This window comes from Conger conger, chromosome 8, assembly GCF_963514075.1.
Source record: "Conger conger chromosome 8, fConCon1.1, whole genome shotgun sequence".
In the NCBI taxonomy this organism is placed as follows: domain Eukaryota; kingdom Metazoa; phylum Chordata; class Actinopteri; order Anguilliformes; family Congridae; genus Conger; species Conger conger.
Window position 1 is genome coordinate 4,403,233 of NC_083767.1, and position 19,411 is coordinate 4,422,643.

General features: G+C 44.7%; 2 protein-coding genes across 6 annotated transcripts in view; one reads left to right on the forward strand and one right to left on the reverse strand.

The window, feature by feature from the left end:
• acox3 (acyl-CoA oxidase 3, pristanoyl) overlaps positions 1-3,190 on the forward strand; it is a 16,682-nt gene extending 13,492 nt beyond the window's left edge. For all 5 annotated transcript variants that reach the window (XM_061251921.1, XM_061251923.1, XM_061251925.1 and 2 more), the window contains exons 16-18: positions 341-408; positions 714-800; positions 2,181-3,190. In XM_061251921.1, the coding sequence (XP_061107905.1) occupies positions 341-408; positions 714-800; positions 2,181-2,300 (275 nt within the window). In that variant the 3' untranslated portion in view covers positions 2,301-3,190. The remainder of the gene's footprint in view (positions 1-340; positions 409-713; positions 801-2,180) is intronic.
• Positions 3,191-7,925: 4,735 nt separating this feature from the next.
• Positions 7,926-18,515, reverse strand: htra3b (HtrA serine peptidase 3b). The gene is made up of 9 exons (XM_061251935.1): positions 17,703-18,515; positions 13,582-13,681; positions 13,134-13,356; positions 11,618-11,812; positions 10,912-10,944; positions 10,521-10,635; positions 10,076-10,133; positions 9,207-9,302; positions 7,926-8,792 (listed from the first exon to the last, which is right to left on the reverse strand). Exons 1-9 carry the CDS (start codon positions 18,118-18,120, stop codon positions 8,624-8,626), a joined length of 1,407 nt encoding a protein of 468 aa, XP_061107919.1. The 5' UTR covers positions 18,121-18,515; the 3' UTR covers positions 7,926-8,623.
• Positions 18,516-19,411: the final 896 nt, after the last annotated feature.

A 19,411-nucleotide genomic window follows, 5' to 3' on the forward strand; every position in this document is an offset into this window, starting at 1 on the left:
ACCAAGGTTCTGCTATACCTCTCGCACACTGCTGTACCAAGAGCTGCTATACCTCTCACACACACTGCTGTACCAAGGTGCTCCTATACCTCTCACACACACTGCTGTACCAAGAGCTGCTATACCTCTCACACACTGCTGTACCAAGGTTCTGCTATGCCTCTTATACCACCAACCCACTGTCTCTTTACTCCATTCTCTCTCATTAAGAAGTATTATTAACATTAGCAGTAGTAGTAGACTGCAGGATCTTCTACTGGTTCAGGTGCTTTATGGGTGTATTCAGTGTTTTATTTATAGTCACTGTGACCGTGTGCGTGCGTGTGCTTTTTTTATACAGGTGGATACTTCTGTGGGAAAGAGCCAGTTGATTTCGTCCAGAAGGCTATCATCGCACTCTGCTCTCAGGTTAGAACCTTTCCCCAGGTTACTGTAGACTGCAGAGGACAGGACAGTCTGACGGAGCTCTTACTCCCTCATCGTTTGCCTTTCATTTCTTCCGTTTGCCTCTTTGAATCTGCACTCTTTGATACCTGGGTCAGGTACGCATTTCAAACGCTCAGACGGTAACGTTTGTAAAATGCTTCTCAAGGTCCTGGAGAACTCTCAAAGGAGCATGACTGACTGCAGTAAATGAGGAGGATGGCGTGGTATGTCTGTGCTGTGGGTAATGTCAGTGAGCATAGCGTGTTGTTTGTGTCTGTGTCTCTCAGCTGAAAGACGACGCGGTCTCCCTGGTCGATGTGCTTGCTCCTCCGGACTTCATTCTCAACTCGGCCCTCGGCAAAGCGGATGGTCAGGTACGGTCCAGCTCTGACAATGCGCTAGGTCTGCAGTCGCTAACGCCCGTTAGCTCATTCCAGCCTGTCTCTGCGCTGAGGAAGAGCGCCGCATACAGGACTTTAGTGCGGGGAACGTCCCGGAGGGCTTGTTACTTAGATACAAGATTTGCTTTTCATTGCAAGTTAATGTTAAGGAAGACTTGTTGTGGAGTGATATTAGATGAATAGTTAGCTCTGTAATGGAGTGGTATTGGGTGAACAGTTAACCCTGATAACTTGTCATGGAGTGGTATTGGGTGAACAGTTAACCCTGATAACTTGTCATGGAGTGGTATTGGGTGAATAGTTAGCTCTGTAGAGAGAACAGGGGCTCTTGGTTGACGTCAGCAGAGGAATTGTGTCAGACTGTTTAGAGAGGTATGGGCTCTTGCTAACGCGGCACTCTGGCCCTCTCCCTGAGGTTTGACACGCCCGGCTAGTTTACGGCTGTGTAACCGCCAAAATTCTGACTCTTCACTCGGCAAGGACTTTTCCATTGTCTGATTTATTTGATATTACTTTTGTCTTTGTCATTTATCTCCAGGAAATTTCGGTTTGTATTGGTTTCAGACAAACAACATTGCAAAAGAAATGATGAATGAAAACATTACGTATTGAACCTTTTTCTGAAGTCATATATAATGAGCTAAACAGATCTAAATGAACGATGCATATACAGTTAACCATCTTAAAGTCCTGCTCAGATTCCAGGTAGGTAGTACGCATTCAGTCAGTATTTATAATAAGTTAATATACAGATTCATATAGATTAGCCTCGTCAATGTCTGTTACCTGTGCAACAGGGGTTGGTGTGCCCCAGGGTTAGAACCACTCATTACAGTACCTTACAGTTATTTAGCTCACGCTTTTATCCAAAGTGACTTGCAGTTGATTAGACTAAGCAGGGGCCAATCCCCCTGGAGCAATGTCGGGTTGCATTGATGTTATTGCGGCTACATTTAGGCTCCGGGTTCCAGTCAAGCACCTTAGCCGCTAGGCTACAGACCACCCCATTCAGCACTATAAGAGAGGCGGGCAGCCCACCAAGATAAAGGCCTGGGGCGGCCTGTAGCGTAGTGGTTACGGTACATGACTGGGACCGGCAAGATCGGTGGTTCAAATCCCGGTGTAGCCACAATAAGACCCGCACAGCCGTTGGGCCCTTGAGCAAGGCCCTTAACCCTGCATTGGTCCAGGGGAGGATAGTCTCCTGCTTAGTCTAATCAACTGTACGTCGCTCTGGATAAGAGCGTCTGCCAAGTGCCATTAATGTAATGTAATGTGATTGTAATAAACATGAGCAGGAAGAAGCCGTGAGTGTCTCTGCGCTGATTATGTGGTGTTGTTGTTGTTCTGCAGCTCTATCAGAACGTGTGGTCGGCCATGCTGCAGCAGAAAGGAGTGCTGGAGAGACCCTCCTGGTGGGCCCGGTTCTGCTTCGACAAACCCGAAGTGGGCTCCCTCCAGTCCAAACTATAACCCCCCCCCCCACCCTGCAGACCCACCGGGCCCAGCTGCGGAACTGCCATGTCCGGGGAGGTTAACGCACCCTAACCGTTGCTAACTTTAATTCACTGACATGTCCATCTGTCCGAAAACCATCACCAGCCCAGGAACTGCGCTTCTGGGGAGCTGCGCTTCAGTGTGTCCATGCCACACTGATCACTATGAATTTCTGCGCTGGGGAAATCGTGAACACTAAAGGAGGTAATCGTGTTGTGAGCATACGTGTGTTTCCAAGGCAGCAGTATGGTTGCTATTGGTATCAAACGTGGCCCATCTGCTCTTCATTGGTGTGCACCCAGTGGAGTGGAGGAGGACAACACGTGTGCTTAATTTCAGCGTTCTTGGCTGTCACTTCTGTTGTGCTGAAATTCAGCGTGCTGGACTGAAATGCAAGCCTAATCATAGATAATTACAATTTTAAATTAGCATTAAATTAATGTGGTTTGTTGATTAATGTCAATTTGCCTTTTCATAAAAGTGTGCAATATTCCATGGTTTTTTTCTGCCGACAGGCTGGAATGTGTATCTAATGATGAATCACTGGAAAGGTCCCTCTGTGTTTTTCACCGTGCTTTTCAGAGCCAAAAGCTCTGCGATTCATTACGGTGACAGTGACGTCTCTCTCTTGGACACTCTGGTTTAATGAAAGCCAAACATGACATTCCAGCGGGCTTAAGCAGTTCTCACTGGGGAATAACACCACCAGTGGCCATCTTAGGACCTGAGACCTAAAGCCACAGTTTACGCCAAACTGTACAGTGCCTACGGAAAGTACTCGCTCCACTTCTCTTTTTCCACATTTTATGTTAGCCTTATTCCAAAATTGATGAAATCTTTTACATCTCAAGGATGTAATCACTGCCAAAGGTAAACAGAGTGAATACATATGTATGTGTGGTTTTTAAGTTAAATTTTTTAATTAATTTGAAAGAATTTCTAAAAAAACTTTTTAACTTTGTCATTATTGGGTATTGTGCGTAGATTGCTTTTTTTAATGTAATCAATTTTGTAACAACAAAATGTGTAAAAGGAGAAGCAGAGTGAACACTTTCCATCGGCACTGTACGTCATGTACACCCTGAAATGTGTACCATCAGTGTGGTATTGGGTGAACCGTTAAGCACACATTTCTATTTCATAATAAAATGTCTGTGGCAAAATGTCAGGTCCTAATTTATTAATTTATTAAATTAATGTTTGTGTGTGTATCTTTCAGCTGATTATTTTGGAAAGATTATTGTCCTCTTTTTTTATTTTTAATTATGCTGTAAGGAAATTCCCCAGATTGTTCATTTGCCCTAAAGATTGGCTGTGATTTCCACTTGCCTTGTATTGTTAAAAGTTGAATAAAATGGACTAATTTTATAATTACATTTTCATATGCTCCCATCTGATGTAACCTGCCTTACTGTATGTGGAGAGCTGAAGCTAGTTGTCCCGTTTACTTTTATACTGATGATGAAAGACACCGGACAAACTGCACCACATTAAGCCTAAACAAACATGCTTGACAATCGTTTTTCTAAATTCATGAAGAGGAAGACCATTAAATTAAGCAATTTATAACAGACTGATTTTGTGTGAACTTGGCTGCCTCATCTCCAAGATGAAATGATGATCAACATCGACAAGGCTCTATGAAATGTGCTTAGCTATTGTTTAACTGATTTAAAAAGGGTGATCTGACTCGTCTCCTGTTCTTTGTCATTGTAACGTTTCAGTGTGTGCTGCTTTTGGAAATTCTGTAAGTTCCTTGCCTTCCTCGCACATTTTGTCAGGAGTCCTTGCCACAGTCACTGGTTTTCCATGAAAATTCCCACATTCCAGTCGTTTTTCTGAAGCCTCCGGAGACCGTGGGCAGGGTGAAAAGTGTAAGCCCAAACCCAAGGTTCTGCCATCCCCAAATCAGGCAGTCTGAATACTAGCTCCAGCCATATAAAATAAAAGATTAATAACTTTATAATGAAAATGTTGGTAAGAACAAATGCCCCTTCAACATGCAAGAAAACTAAATTATAGCTGCCCCTCCTTTCCCTTGAACAGCAAATAACCCTCCTGCTGTCCACATGATTGTTTCCTCCCTGATCTTAATGGATTAAAAAACATAAAACATAAAAAAAAAAAAAAAAATCAAATAAAACCTTCAGGGTTAGAAGTTTTATGCAAGTAATGCACATTTTCAATGACTAGCCAAGGTTCTGCTGGTTGGCCTGTGGTGCAGCTGATGGATATGAACTCTTGAAAATAGCCTGGCTTCCCAGTTCTCCCAACCACTCGATCTGACAACGAAGGCGATGAAAATCTCAGACAAAATGTCCGACAAAAACCAGCCAAATTCCAAGCTAAACTGCTGCTGACACGAGGAGCGGAGTAAGAGATGGTAGGATTAGAAATCAAGCTGGAAGTGCCATTTCCTGCCCCTTAATGCCAACAGGACAAGAGAAAAAGCACCATGGCCAATGAACTGTCTGCCAGTCAGACAGACACTGATCCACAGCTGATCCGCATAGCCCTATAATCAAGTGATATTGTGTCAAAGGAATCTCAAATTAAGTGTTACGGAATAGAGATAATGAAATCGAGAATAAATGATCGAATGAAACAAAAAACATGCACAGATGGAAACTCGCACATTCCATAGCATACAGTGGTAGGAATATTCCTGAGAAAGACATACTTAAGAGGCTTTTTATTCAGCTGGTCTGCAGGAAGGCACAATATTTTTTATTTTATGTGAGTAATGAAATCACTAGGAAGCAGGCTGTCTCTTTCCTCTTCCTCTCTGTTTGAAAAGGCTCCAGTGGTGACTGATCTGTTTGCCAGTTCACATATGTGTCAAATATGGGCTCAAATCGTTGTGGAATGAGTCCAAATACTGCGTGGGATGCTCTTGTGTGTGTGTGAGAGAGACTGGATGAAATTTAAATTGTAAAAGACAATAATTGCCATAATATTGTACACTATAAATCACTGAATGTCAAATCATTAAAGCCAGTGACAGATGGCTTGACTAGCAGACGTGCTGTGTACCGAACCACTGTGCCAGAAAGGTCAGACATGGCCTGCTCATTTGTGCCTTAAGTTGTGTGTTTCTGTCTGCAATTTCTTCCTGATATGTCTGCCTGCTCCACAAACTGGTTAAATGAATGCCTTTTCATTACATCTTTTCAGCTCATGTTCACAGTACCATGCAAACCAAGCCTGGAATATTCTTCTGGAACAGACACAAACTGTGTCCCCGTGGCTGAGTTCATTTGACAGTCTGAGACTAATTTAACAGAGACGCAAAGCTTTGCATGCACCAAGGAGCACGCATACAGTATGTCACATTACTAGCGATAGCTTCTAACACTAGCATTTACCAAACTACTGGAGAGAGTGCCTTTATAAACTGGAGCCGCCCAAGGTTTCTCACGGGAAATAATTGCTGTGAATGTGTTGGATTGGAAAAGTGAGGATGGTGTGTGTGGACGTTTAAGTCGCTGTTGAAGCTGTAATATGACACTGAGATGCTGTAACTGTGTATGCATTTTAATTCACTGTTTACATTTTTTCTTATTTTTCTCTCTCTTTCTCGCCTCTCAGTAGAGCTGGAGCAGCTTCCTCTGGCTCCAGAGACCAGCCTCTTCTGCTGCAGATACACCAGTCCTGTGCAGGCGTGAGTCGTACATCCCAGAATGTGTGTTTATTACTCTGGTGGAGACTGTTGTTGGGAGGATTGTAACCTTAGAAACCCTGGCCAACTTAAACCCACCCATCCCCATGGTGAGACTCCCAGACATAGTAAACGTATGACATACCCCAGGCTCCAACTAGTCATGTCAGTGCTGTGACCCCTGTCTCTGCTGCCTGCTGAGTAATGGCTGACCTCTGGGACTGCACTGGCTGAGTTACTTGGAATCCGTGGAGCTCTTTTAACCCTTTAAGGCAGGGGTGTCGAACTCCAGTCCTGGAGGGCCGCAGTGTCTGCCGGTTTTTGGTGTGTTTCAGCGCGAGAGATACATTTATACAAGTCCTTCCTTGGCTAAAGGGTCCACACACCTTGTTCTCAAGGCCTTAATTGGCTGCTGATTGAAAGGAAACCACAAATACCAGCCAGCTACCATCTGTTTCCAAACCGAGCTTGAGCTATTTTTTTTGTTGTTTCAGAAGGGTACACAATGTCAGGAAGTTTGTTGCAGTTCTCAGGTCCTCAGCGTGAAAGCTGCTGTGTCCAGTCACAGGACGGTGTTAATTATCCCCTGAGGGTCTGGGTTAGGGTGGATGCTGTTTCTGCAGGATCATTAACTCCTACAGCCATAGCTGATATCTTCTCACTGCTCTGTGCCAAGAGAAACAGGGGCTGGGGTGAAGCCCTGGATATCCCATAATCCCAGTGTCTCTCAAAACATGCAGGTTCAGCACAATGCGGGGATCCTCCTCTGATCTTCACACAATATAATGTGCAAGATTCACTGTCTCTCTGTGTGTATGTGTCTGTGTGTCTGTGAGTGTGTGTGTTTGTGTGTGTGTGCGGGTATGTGAAACTGCATTCTATATTGCAACTAGCTGAAATCCCCAGTCTTAGGAAGCCTTGTGATGTTTCATTTTGACTCTTCTGTGAACCTGTGTGTCTTATCCTTTAACAATGCTGTCTGCATGTTACCTATGTGCATTTGGTGATGTTCTCTGTCATGGGTAGTTTTGTTATTAGTTTTAAGTCCTGCAAAATGATGGAAATTACAGTTTCATTACAGTAATTTTGACTCTGAACTCAGAAAGTATTTTTCACAGTGTTATCGGTGTGTGGAGCTGCTGGCTAGGTTCTGGAGTAGAGATCCTCAGGGTCTTCATGTCTGGGCTTCACACACTCCTGGGGACTGTTCCACAAAGCAGGATTACTGAGTTTGCCGGATAACTGCACTGAGTTGGACCCTATCTGGATCTGGAGCTTGGACTGCAATAAAAAGAGTTCCAAGTTAAACTTTGTGCAGTTATCTAGCTAAAATAGTAACCCTGGTTTGTGGAACAGCCTATAGCCTAGTGGCTAAGTTGCTTGACTGGGACCCAGAAGGTTGCTGGTTCAAGCCTGTAGAATAGCCACAATAAGATCAGTGCAGCTGTTGGGCCCTTGAGTGATGGAACAGCCCCCTGGATACTCTCTAGTTTGTAGGTATCTGGGCTGAGAGGGCTGTTCTCCTCAGCATGTATCCTTACATCATTTCCTGTGTTGAAGGAGATCATCTGTTCTGTCTGAGCTGCCTGAATAAATCTTGTGAATATTCCTACTCCGGCCTCCTCTCTCCAAAGTTTGCTTTCTTAACAGGTCAGTGGAGAGGCATGCCATTCCCTGGGGCACGCTAACACACTGTTAGCCTCATTCCTGCCTGACGGCCTTCTATAGGAATCTCCCATCACTGACATTTAATAAAACAATTATATATTAACTAACATTTATGTTCTCCTCTGATTTGCAGCTTTGAGGCATTTCTGAAAACTGAAAAAGAGAATATTAAGCAGAATAAATATTAAGCTCAGCATCTCATCTAGGTATCAATTCACACATAAACATACATATTTACTTTATTTCATATGTTTTATTTGTATAAATCTCAGAGACGGTCCAGATGATGTGATTTGCTGTGAGGAAACCAGGTTGGATTAGTAAATGTTTATTATTCACTGTTGGCCACTATATGTATATGAAAAAACCTGCACTAATGAAAACAGCAACCAGGTCAAGCTGAAAATAGTCATTCTGCATTCATCCACTGATTTTTACACAAAGAGTTTTCAGAGAAGGATTAACCTGACCGGCAGCCTTTACACACAACAGTAAACATACTCGGTTTCCGGAACCAACGTCAGAATTTCAATGTCGTTTTTTCCACTATTATCTACAGGGTTATTTTATCCACAGATTTTACAGATTCACGTGGCATTATTATATTTAACAGGGTGATAAAAGTGTGTGCTTCACCCGTTCACTTCAGCTACACACCACATCTGATATCAGTCTACCGTTAATATTTGCAAGTATCGATCCGTTTGGAGTAAACAACGCCCCGGTCAGGAATACATCGAGGGAGCAGAATTCATTCACAATGATAAGAGCTGCCGGGCGGTGTCTGGCAGACGCTCATACTGGCCGTACAGACCCCGGGAATCGGTGGAGAAAGACCAGACCCTTTCCAGTCCACTGCCCCGCGCGGGCCCAGAGGAAACAGAAACACGGTGCGGTTTATTTTTCTTCTTCTCGTCTCCGTGGTTCACGGCTCTGAGGCGGCGCGGCCCCTCCCCCCGGGTCTCCGTCGTTCTCACTGCATGATGACGTCGGGCTCGATGTTGAACAGGAGGTCGTCGTTGCCGCGGCGCACCTCCAGCAGGAGGGTGGTCTCCTCCAGCAGCGCCTCCTGCAGGTCGGCGGTGGTCAGGAGCGCGCGCCCGTTCAGCTTCACGATGATGTCGCCGTCCCGGATGCCCCCCCTGCTCGGAGAGAGACACGCGTTTCAGCGGCGGGGCGATATCAAACACGTCTCTGCTTCAGCTCCGTCAGACTCAATATCCGTCTGCTGATGTCTGTACGGGGCACGGACTGGAGCCGTTCCCACAGGAACTCACTCCGACGTGCAGGAACTGGTTCAGAGTTATTGTACGCAACAAGGAATCTCAGATTAGACTGGACAAAATACGTACCAGTGCCTTTTCCGATTTTAGATTCTAAACACTGAGAATGCGTCTGGATCATAAAAGTCTCCCCGTCTAACGTTCTTCGACTTCAGTGCATTTAACATGACTTATTCCAATACACTGCACACTAAGATTTAATAGTCTATTAAAATGTGAGAACACATCAAATTAAGCAGAGCTAATAATAACATTGGTGTGGAGTATACGCACTTCTGAGCCGGGGAGTTTGCCACCACTTCGTGAACGTAGATGCCGCTGCTGAGGTCCGGGAAGTCTGGGTTCTGCTGCTTCAGCTCTTCCACCAGGCTGTGTGAGACAGATGGAAATCACAGAGCTATTAAACAGAGCTGCTTCAATCAGTCACTGGTCACCCGGGGCCTGTTCCACAAAGCAGGATTATTTAATTAGCTGGATAACTGCACAGAGTAAAATCTGGGCCCTTCCCAAATCTGGAACATGGACTGAAGTGTCTAATAGCTGTTTGGGGTCTTACTCAGTGTAGTTATCCAGTTACCTCAGCAATCCTGCTTTGTGGGTTTTACTCAGTGCAGTTATCCAGTTAACTCAGTAATCCTGCTTTGTGGGTTTTACTCAGTGCAGTTATCCAGCTAACTCAGTAATCCTGCTTTGTGGGTTTTACTCAGTGCAGTTATCCAGATATCTCAGTAATCCTGCTCTGTGGGTTTTACTCAGTGCAGTTATCCAGTTAACTCAGTAATCCTGCTTTGTGGGTTTTACTCAGTCTAGTTATCCAGTTAACTCAGTAATCCTGCGTTGTGGGTTTTACTCAGTGCAGTTATCCAGTTAACTCAGTAATCCTGCTTTGTGGGTTTTACTCAGTGCAGTTATCCAGTTAACTCAGTAATCCTGCTTTGTGGGTTTTACTCAGTGCATTAAAGAGATTTTACTGGCACTTATACCAGTCAGCTTTCTGCATTAACAGGAGGAATACCTACATTTCAGCTGAATGGTTATATTTAACTTTGGTTCATACTTGTTAAGTATGTACAAGCCAACAAAAAGAACAACTTTTAGAGAGTACACTTAGTATTTCTACTGTTTCAGTAAATCTCACTTACTCTTGTGTGATTGTAAGCATTCGGATTCCGATGAAGCGTTTCTTCACTGACCTCGCTTCTGAAAAAAACAAACACGCAGAACCAACCGTTACAAATTATGTAAATAAATTAAATGCTATGAAAAATTATTAACCAAGAACTGATATGAACATAAAACAATGCTGATTATTCTCCATATCAAAGTCAATTACAAGGCCAATGCCAACTTTGACGAAAAGACATTTCTGTTATCAGCAGACTTACTATTCACATGCTAAATCAAATCGTGATTTTTTTAAAAGAAAACACACAAAAACATAAATTTGCATTCAATAAAACAATACATTCCTACAAGACAGATTTAACTTGTGTGTGGCAACAGTGCAAAGTCATAAAATCTGACTATAAATTCCAAGTAGTAAAAAAAAAAACTAAACTAAGAAAAGTTACAAGAATGGCCCGTTACCTTTGGTCTGTTTGTCGAGAGACTCGTTGAGGAAGAGCGTTATTCTGTCTGAGGGAATGGCAAAGGATATCCCAGCTGCCACTTTTAGGGTGTTGATCCCAATCACCTCTCCATCCTGAGATAAACAAGCATGGCTTCATTAGACTTAGACCTTTTTCACAGCCTTGCCTTGAAAAAAATACAAATATATTTTTGAATCCCTGCTGTAAAATCCAGCTGTGCCAGCTTGACCAGCTTGACAACTGAGCTGGTCATAAGCCGGTCTAGCTGGGTCTGAGCTGGTTAACCAGCTACCAGCGGTTTCAAAACATAGATTCATCTGTTTCTTTCAGCAGGGACTCGTTATGGAGGTATAATATGTCATGCATAGCCATCATTCAAGTTATCCTACCAGATTTACAAGGGGTCCGCCAGAGTTTCCATACTGTACAATAACAAAAACAAAAGACAGTCAATTACACAATGTAAACAGTTTAAAATGTCACTGTGTGCCACTTTGTGTGTGGGCCTTTCCATAGATGTAGAAATAGTCCATTTAAGTACTGGAGGGCCAGTGTTTATGTTATGTTTTTGTTTCCACCAGTTAGCCTGGTTAAATTAAGGAATTACAGTAGCTGTAGAAATGAATGCCATGTCAACTGTATAGATTTCACCCATCATTTACCATATTATCATGAAATGGAACTAAAAGGTTGGCTGGAGTTAGCTGGATGACTGCAGCGCATAAAACCCAGAACCCTCATAACACTGGACCATAGCTCTTCTGGGTTTTACTCAGTGTAGTTATCCAGCTATCTCAGTAACCCTGCTCTGAGGGTTTTACTCAGTGCAGTTATCCAGCTATCTCAGTAGCCCTGCTCTGAGGGTTTTACTCAGTGCAGTTATCCAGCTAACTCAGTAATCCTGCTTTGTGGGTTTTACTCAGCTATCCAGCTAACTCAGTAACCCTGCATTGTGGGTTTTACTCAGTGCAGTTATCCAGCTATCTCATTAACCCTGCTCTGAGGGTTTTACTCAGAGCAGTTATCCAGCTATCTCAGTAGCCCTGCTTCGTTAAATACGCCCCTGGTGTTATGACAGCATGTCTCTGCGCTCACGTTGATGATGGCGTCGGTCTGGATGTAGTCCATGTCGGAGTCGCGGATGCCGAGCTCCTTGCCGTCGCGCTGCGCGGTGCTGACGATGCCGGTGGTGACGGTGTTCTGCAGGGCGAAGGGGCTGCCGATGGCCACCACAAACTCCCCCGGCCGCAGGTCTGCTGAGTGCCCGAGCAACAGCACCCCCAGCTTTTTCTGGAGCGGAGTGGGGAGACACGTCAGAGACACGTCAGAGACACGTCAGAGACACATCAGAGGGGACGCAGGCAGGGAGAGGGGGAACTCCTCACACAGCACACAAACTCAGTCACATGACCTGCCACGGCCTCTCCCACACGACAAAAACATATAAATAAGTCAGTCTTAACAAGTATCTTAGTCTTATATTTAGACTTTATATTATTACTGTTTTGCTACATGAAACAAAAAAAACTTCCAATGAGGTGAGAAAGTTTGAGCAATTTCAACATTTGCCAATGGGGTGAGAACATTTCACTTGTCAAGCACACGGTAACTTAAAACAAGCTTATATTTTCCACATAAATTCTACACTTCTTAAGACAGCCATTTTTGCAGTGCATATGTACATATATTCTGGAGTGAGTGACCTGTCTTGGTCTGCTTCTGACATAGAGCTGACAGTAACAGCAGTCTCTCTTGGTTCTCGCTCCAGACTCTCATCAGAGTCTTATCACAAAATGGCGGAAGTATTTTTCGAAATATTCTCAAATCTTCCCTTCACTGATTGAATGTTACATTTCTCTTTCTGCGATTGTAAATAGGTCAGTGTGCTGCAGTTGATGACAGCAAACCACTCCAGCACCATGCATTCCTGCTTTTTAACAAAAACTAGGGCAGAATCCAGACAGCGCAGGAAACAGCAGGCAACTATTAACACCAGAGCCAAGCCTGAACACGAAGGGGAAATGGCATCTCACAACACAATGCTGTTGATTTTTTTTTTTTTTTTCCAGCAAGGAATATAAAATGTATTATGCACTATCGCCAGTGTTTTGGGCAGCCTGTAGCGTAGTGGTTAATGTAAATGACTGGGACACGCAAGGTCAGTGGTTCTAATCCCGGTGTAGCCATAATAAATCTGCACAGCCGTTGGGCCCTTGAGCAAGGCCCTTAACCCTGCATTTCTCCAGGGCAGGATTGTCTCCTGCTTAGTGTAATCAACTGTACGTCACTCTGGATAAGAGTGTCTGCCAAATGCCAATAATGTAATGTAATGTAATGTTTTCAACAAGGGGTCCGTGAAGGTACTGTGGTGGGTCACAGGCCAGATTTGACATAGATTTTGGAATATATTCAAAAATAACCCTTTTAAACTTCTGATGGTGGTCCCCTGGAGCATGGACGGGGTCCCTGTACTATAGGATCTGTTACTGTGTAACAGTACAGAACAGTACATCTGCCATGTCCACTCTGATGCAGTGCATTGTGGGATGGAGGAGGTCCCAGCCGCAGGCCACATGCTCCAGGAGGTTCACTGGGTGGCCCGTGCGCTCACCTGTGGGTTGATTTTGATGGTGGCGATGTCGGACTTCTTGTCGATGTCTGTAATTGTGGCCTCGTGGGCCTCCCCGTTGTGCATCTGCACTTTGAGCTGCTGTTGCCCGGAAACGGGCGTTGTGCTGGACACCACGTGGGCGTTGGTCACGATCAGACCCGTCTCAGACACAACGAAGCCAGAGCCACTGGACAGAGGAACGTTCCGGCCAAAGAGAGGGTGCCTAACAGCAACAACACAATTCATAATAAATATTTTTTTTTTATATAGCACATTTCAAGCAAAGTGTTTTACAGAAGAGATTAAAAAATAACCCTCCCAAATCTGGAAAAGAGCTGTTCTGGGCACAGTTATCCAGCTAACTCAGTACTCCTGCTTTGTGAAACAGGGCCCAGTTATCCAGCTAACTCAGTAATCCTGCTTTGTGAAACAGGGCGAAAACACCCACCTGAGGAAGAGCTCTATATGAACCACTGCAGGGGCAATCTTCTCCACGACATCGGCGATGAAGTTAAACTTGTACCTGGGACTGTTCGGGTGTGAAGGACCTATACTAGCAGAAAGAATTACACATGTTAATAAACTCAGTACTGTACCATAATGAAGCTCTGATTGTACAGTTTGGATAGGCTTACACAGACAGACAGTTCAGTGGGGCTTCCGTCCCACTGAACGCTTTTGTGGTCAAAAGTCGGTGAAATTCCACTTGGACATTCAGGTGAAAACCTGTCTAGTTAAACCAGAAGTTAAAATTCTGCAGCTGTTTAACACTTTGGCTGGCTATAATCGGGTGAAACCGATTTTGGGGTTAACCTAGTCCATTTATGTCAAAACATCTGTCAACCTGGCTTTCCACCGGCTACACATTCCAACTCACTGGGGTACGCCAGCACTGCAATAACGTTTTATTGGAGTTTTATTGGACACAGTGCCTTGTTTAGACTTTCGTAGACTTATAAATGAGTTTTTACGGCCAGGATGAAAACATTTCTCAGGCTAATTTCATTCCCATTAAGCATTCACAGTCGCAGGAATATTGCTGAGGTTGAGTCCACACACCCACAATTGCTGTGCTGTGTGCTTGGTGAAGTAGGGTCTCTAATTTCAAGCCTTCATAAATTGTCACAAAGTTTTTTTCTGTAAAAATAGCCACTTGGGTAAACATGTTTTTTCCCCGGAAAAGAGAGCTGGCTGCAGAGTGAAAAGGGTGAATGCGCTCTTATTCCAGCCCACGGCCCCAGAGTGCACAGATCTCTATCACGGCCTACGTTCCTTCCAAAGATTGTTTTGGCACTTAATCTCATTTAATTCCTTGCATTTATATAGAACTTTTCTGACCAGCAGGTGACTCAAAGCACTTTACAGTGATGAGGGGGAAACTGGCCTCAACCACCACTAATGTGTAGCACCCACCTGGGTGATGCACGGCAGCCATTTTGTGCCAGAACGCTCACCACACATCAGCCGAGATGGAGAGGGAGGGAACAACTTTTTATCCAATCAAATCACGGGATGATTAGGCGGTAGGTTGAGAGAGACAGGGTTGGGAAATTAGCCAGGACACTGGGGAACCCCCTACTCTTTGCGAAGAGTGTCATGGGATCTTTAATGACCACATTATGGACACATTCCTTCATTTGAAAGTGTAACCATCCATGCTCCCTTAAATGCGTCCGTTGTTGAGCTCGGCAGTGTCTGTTGGCTAATAACCTCTTCACAAAGGAACACAGTCACAATTTGGCGCAGGCCATTAAGTGGACAGGGGTGCTTATGTCATTGTTCAGGGCTGACCTTGTTAAAGTGTTTTTCTGGAACCGTGTGTGGGCTGCCCTTCCAACACTGCCCAGTCTCTGAGTGACTCAGCGGTCAGTAAACACCCCCACCCAAACCCAGCTGGCCTTGTTTTCGGCAGCGCTTAACACTCGGGTGCGTTGTTGAGTCAAGGAACGCGGTCACAGTCGCACCGCCACACAAAGCCGTCTATTCGAGCAGCTCCTTCATTCGTGGGGTACAGTGGAACAACTAGGAAATTAACCGCTAACTACTTTAGCCTGCTCATACCGTACGAATGGCATTCCTCTGTTTACATCTCAGTACCAGAAGCACTTCCATTCCGTTTGTCATCGTGTCTGTAACAGGCTCGGGGAAAAGTGGGTTAACGTCTGAGGAATGCATCTCTTGACATTACCAGAAGTCCGCTGTTTGCACCAAACTTCCATGGAAAGAACTTGAAGATGAGTTTAGTCGCACTACTGTGATTACATTTTCAGATCTCCATGAACTATGCTGAACTCCCCTTAAGTTCTGCAGTGATCTACTGCAGCTAGGAAAATGTATGTGTTACTATTTCAGAAATGGAGTAATGACACCCTTTACCTAAAGACCTCTCCCTGGTGTAAAATCCAGCCATGACCATCTTAAATTACCGGCTACCAGCTGTTTAAAAACATAGCTTGAGCTGGTCAAACCATGTTCAGTATGGAGCTGTTCTGAACTGGACTGCTACCAGCTGTTTCAAAACCTAGCTTTAGCTGGGGGGTTTTTTTTAAGCAGGGCTGCTAATTATTTTCAGTTCCGGCACATAAAACACTGATTTTTGTTTTGATAACATATTTAAAGGAATGTTTACATAGTAATTATCATAAATTCATATGCCCTGTGGGAGTGCATTCCTGGAGGTCTCTCCCAATTTAGACTGGCCTGCGTGTTTACCCACTCCCAGACTGCAGTGTCTTACAGACTATTCTGCACTTTGGGAAATTTCAAGTTGTTTAAGTAAGGGATTAACTGACCTTTAAAGCGTGGAATCAGACAGTCTTGAAACTTGGAAGTTGTATAAATAAACATAACCACGCAGAAAAACCAGAGCCGTGATTCTAAAATTAAGCACACAGTGACCTCTTGCTTCGCTGCTGTGCGCATTCTTCTGCACTGCACAGCATAGTTTTAACATGCACCCCATGTCTATACAGTGAGCTTCACCAACCACGCGCAATCTTGGCGGGAGAGATGGAAAATAAGCAGACTGTCCATATAAACTGAGTGGGAAAGGAAAATGATAACTTTGCCTAGCGAGTAAGAAGTGGCGCCAGACGCCAGAAGTTCAGAGAAATCTGCGGGCCGAAAAAATGGCTCGGTTGCCGCCCACTTCCACGGCACTGCAGGCTTCTGGGCTTCACACAGAGAGCACGGACGGCTGGAGACCAGACCGAGCGAGGCTGAAGCCCCGCCAGTCACCCCGTGTTCCCCGGCCTGTATCTGGGGCAAACCCAGATCCCAGATCACCTGACCCAGGGGGGGGGGAGGGACATCAAAGCTTTTTCTTTTGAGCCGCGAAAGAATGCGCGGTCCGTTTGATCCGACGTTTCCTCTCGCGTTTCCTCGAGAGCGCGCCAAATCTGTCCGCCGTTTCCCTTGAGTAGCTTCCTCCCTCGCCGCCTTTACATCTCTGTTTACATTTGAGTGCTCCAGGCACATCCGCACTTTCCCTCCGTTAGCCACAGCCACAACAGAGGGCCTATTTCAGCACCATTTTACCAAAGGTCATGGGGAGTTACACTCTTAGAAACAAGGGCTCTGAAAGGGCTCTTTGGCTTGATTCCATAGCGGAACCCTTTTTAATTATTTATGGAACCCACTGTCACAGGTGTGAATGTGTGAAAAAAATGTCCAGATCCGTTTTTTTGTTGTTTTTTTGTAGTAGGGTACTATCATGCCATTTCAACCATTTAAACAAAAGAAGAAAAGGTAAACAGATGACTTCTTTCTCTCTAAGTGAAGGCCCACAAAACTTGTTGACACTCTGTTGCTGCTGTAGTCTGATGGGATTGCAGATTATAGAAAATTGTAGCCCCTCTGGCAGGGGTTAACCACAACCATGTAGACCTGTGTGCATGCCCTGTATCCCAGATCTGTATGCCTGTGTGCAGGCCCTGTATCCCAGATCTGTAGACCTGTGTGCATGCCCTGTATCCCAGATCTGTATGCCTGTGTGCAGGCCCAGTATCCCAGATCTCTAGAGTCAAGTGCTCCACATTCTGGACGTGCTACCTCAGAGAACACATGTTTTCATTTTGTAAACCGATGACTGACTGCAAACCCATTGCCTACTGGCCCACAAAAAACCTTGCGTGTTGGGTTATCATATTTCTGCGCAAGCAACTGTAAAAGTGACTGTAGGCATACACTTAAGCTGCCTATATTAATACCACAATGATGTGCTTATATTCATTAACATGTCTTAATTTTATCACACAAGTGCTGTCACTGAGAGCTGTCACTGATGTAACACAATATACACAATGTGTGACTACACCCAGGATAGTAATTATGTGTAATAATCATTTATAGACATTGGAACCAATGTGATTCCACAGAAAAGCCATATCTAGTTAAAGCATTCTTTGTCAGGCAAAATGTTTTTGGTGTGAGTTTCACACTTCACACCTATGCCAGAGGGTTCCACAAAGAAGTAAAAAGGGTTCCCCAATGGAATCAAGCCAAATAACCCTTTCAGGAGCATTGTGCACTGACCATTACGCTAAAGACTGTGAAGCAGACAGGGCTTACCTGTGGGGGACTCGCACGGTCCTTTCTGCACCTGGGTGATAGCGGGCAGACCTTGCTGCAGGGACTTCCTGCTCACCGCCTTCAGTTGGCACACGTTGCCGTACGTGTTGCCGTCACTGGCGCAGACTTTGTAACCCATCTTGCACCGGCAGACGCCCTTCGAGAGTCGCTTGCTAGCGGGATGCTTGCACTCGAGACCGTCGCCGCACGGCAAGTCGTCCTTCCGGCCGCAGGCGTCTCCTTCGCCGTTAGCGCACACCAGGCAGCAGTTGCAGCGGTCCGGGACGTAGCCGCTGGGGCAGCCCGGGCTGGGGCATCTGCTCACGTCACAGCGGTCCGGGCATTTGGGTCTGATGGGCTCGGCGCCGACGAAGTCTTGGATAGAAAGTAAAACAGCCGCCGCCAAAAAGACCTGCATCGTGTGCCCTCGGTTTTGCAGGAACAAAGACGTATTTAAGAAACAGTTTCCAACCTTCACAAAATAAATGCAGGCGAGGTATATCGTTACATATAAAACATATTGCTCCTTCTTCAAAAGTTATAGTTGCATTTGTTTTGCAGATGGTGCAACGCTACAGTGTAATGCTGCCGTGTGCATCACGTTCGCACAATATGAAAAAAAAACACTTATTGCAGAGACAACTGGAAATTCCCACATGGGTAGCCTATTAATACAATTATTCTAAACCTTTCCCTGACAAAGACAACACATGAGACATACAGTTGCTAACTGTTGCATATTGTTTTGCCAGAGAAAAAAAAATGTAGTCTGGCCGCGGTATCCGTTCCAGTGCATATGGTAGTGTGCAGAACGCGAGTTGTCTTGAAAGACTGGAAGCAAACACGAAAACGTAAGTGTTCAGCTTCGCCCGGTACTCTCAGCCATACAGTTCATTGGTAGATCGGAGTTTGGATCTGCCTCCCTCCGCTGTCATCATTCGCTCATGTGGGGGACGAGAGCGCTGAATACTTTCTACTCCGTAGGATTCAACCGCAGTGCAAAGCCGAAGGGCGGCTTGTTCATCAGAAATTGCATGCGATAATTACTTACAGCAAGCGAATTCCTTTCCATGTCAATATGATTGTTCTGTTTGAACATAATTTGGCATTAAACAGACCATACAAAGACAACTTTAATTCGCCAGTAATACAAAGATCGTCGTCTGTGGTAATTCCTTTTAAAAACGCATAGGTATTTGTCCGTTTCACAGTTATTTATTTATTTATTTTGTACATTTTAGACGTGAAGTCGCTGCAAATGTTCTGGCAGCCTGTATAAATAGAAACGTTCGCCCTGTACTGGGGAAACGGCAACATCTTCAGGCGTGAAAGTGTATTTGTTTTGCCAGTGAAGTGGGGTTTCGGCCAAGTATAATATGTATTTCAGTGACCAGAAAAATGTTTATTTTAAAAGTATGTCAATCACCACCTCTGCACGCGAGGTGGATGCTAAGTAGGCTACCAACCTAAAGTTTTTTTTTCCACCTGAAAGACTCGACATAGCATTGGGGGAACATGGGAAGTAATAAAAAAAAATGTGATTATCTGGTTATTTTAGTCTTATATAACCCAGCCATGTCCATAGAAAAGCTGCTGTGTCATTCACCACACTGACCGTGTCCTGTTTCATAAATAATTATCCACAAATGTATCATTTTACTATCAACTTACGGCAATCTATAGGGACCCTCCAGTGAAGAATGTTGTCA

Excerpts from the sequence above, each read along its gene's own strand:
- htra3b (XM_061251935.1), bottom strand. The coding sequence starts at position 18,120 with ATGCAGGTCTTTTTGGCGGCGGCTGTTTTACTTTCTATCCAAGACTTC. Across the intron at positions 13,357-13,581 it reads CATATAGAGCTCTTCCTCAG|GCACCCTCTCTTTGGCCGGA; the intron begins GTGGGTGTTTTC and ends TGTTGCTGTTAG. Across the intron at positions 9,303-10,075 it reads ATGCTTACAATCACACAAGA|CCTGGTGGAAGAGCTGAAGC; the intron begins GTAAGTGAGATT and ends TGTCTCACACAG.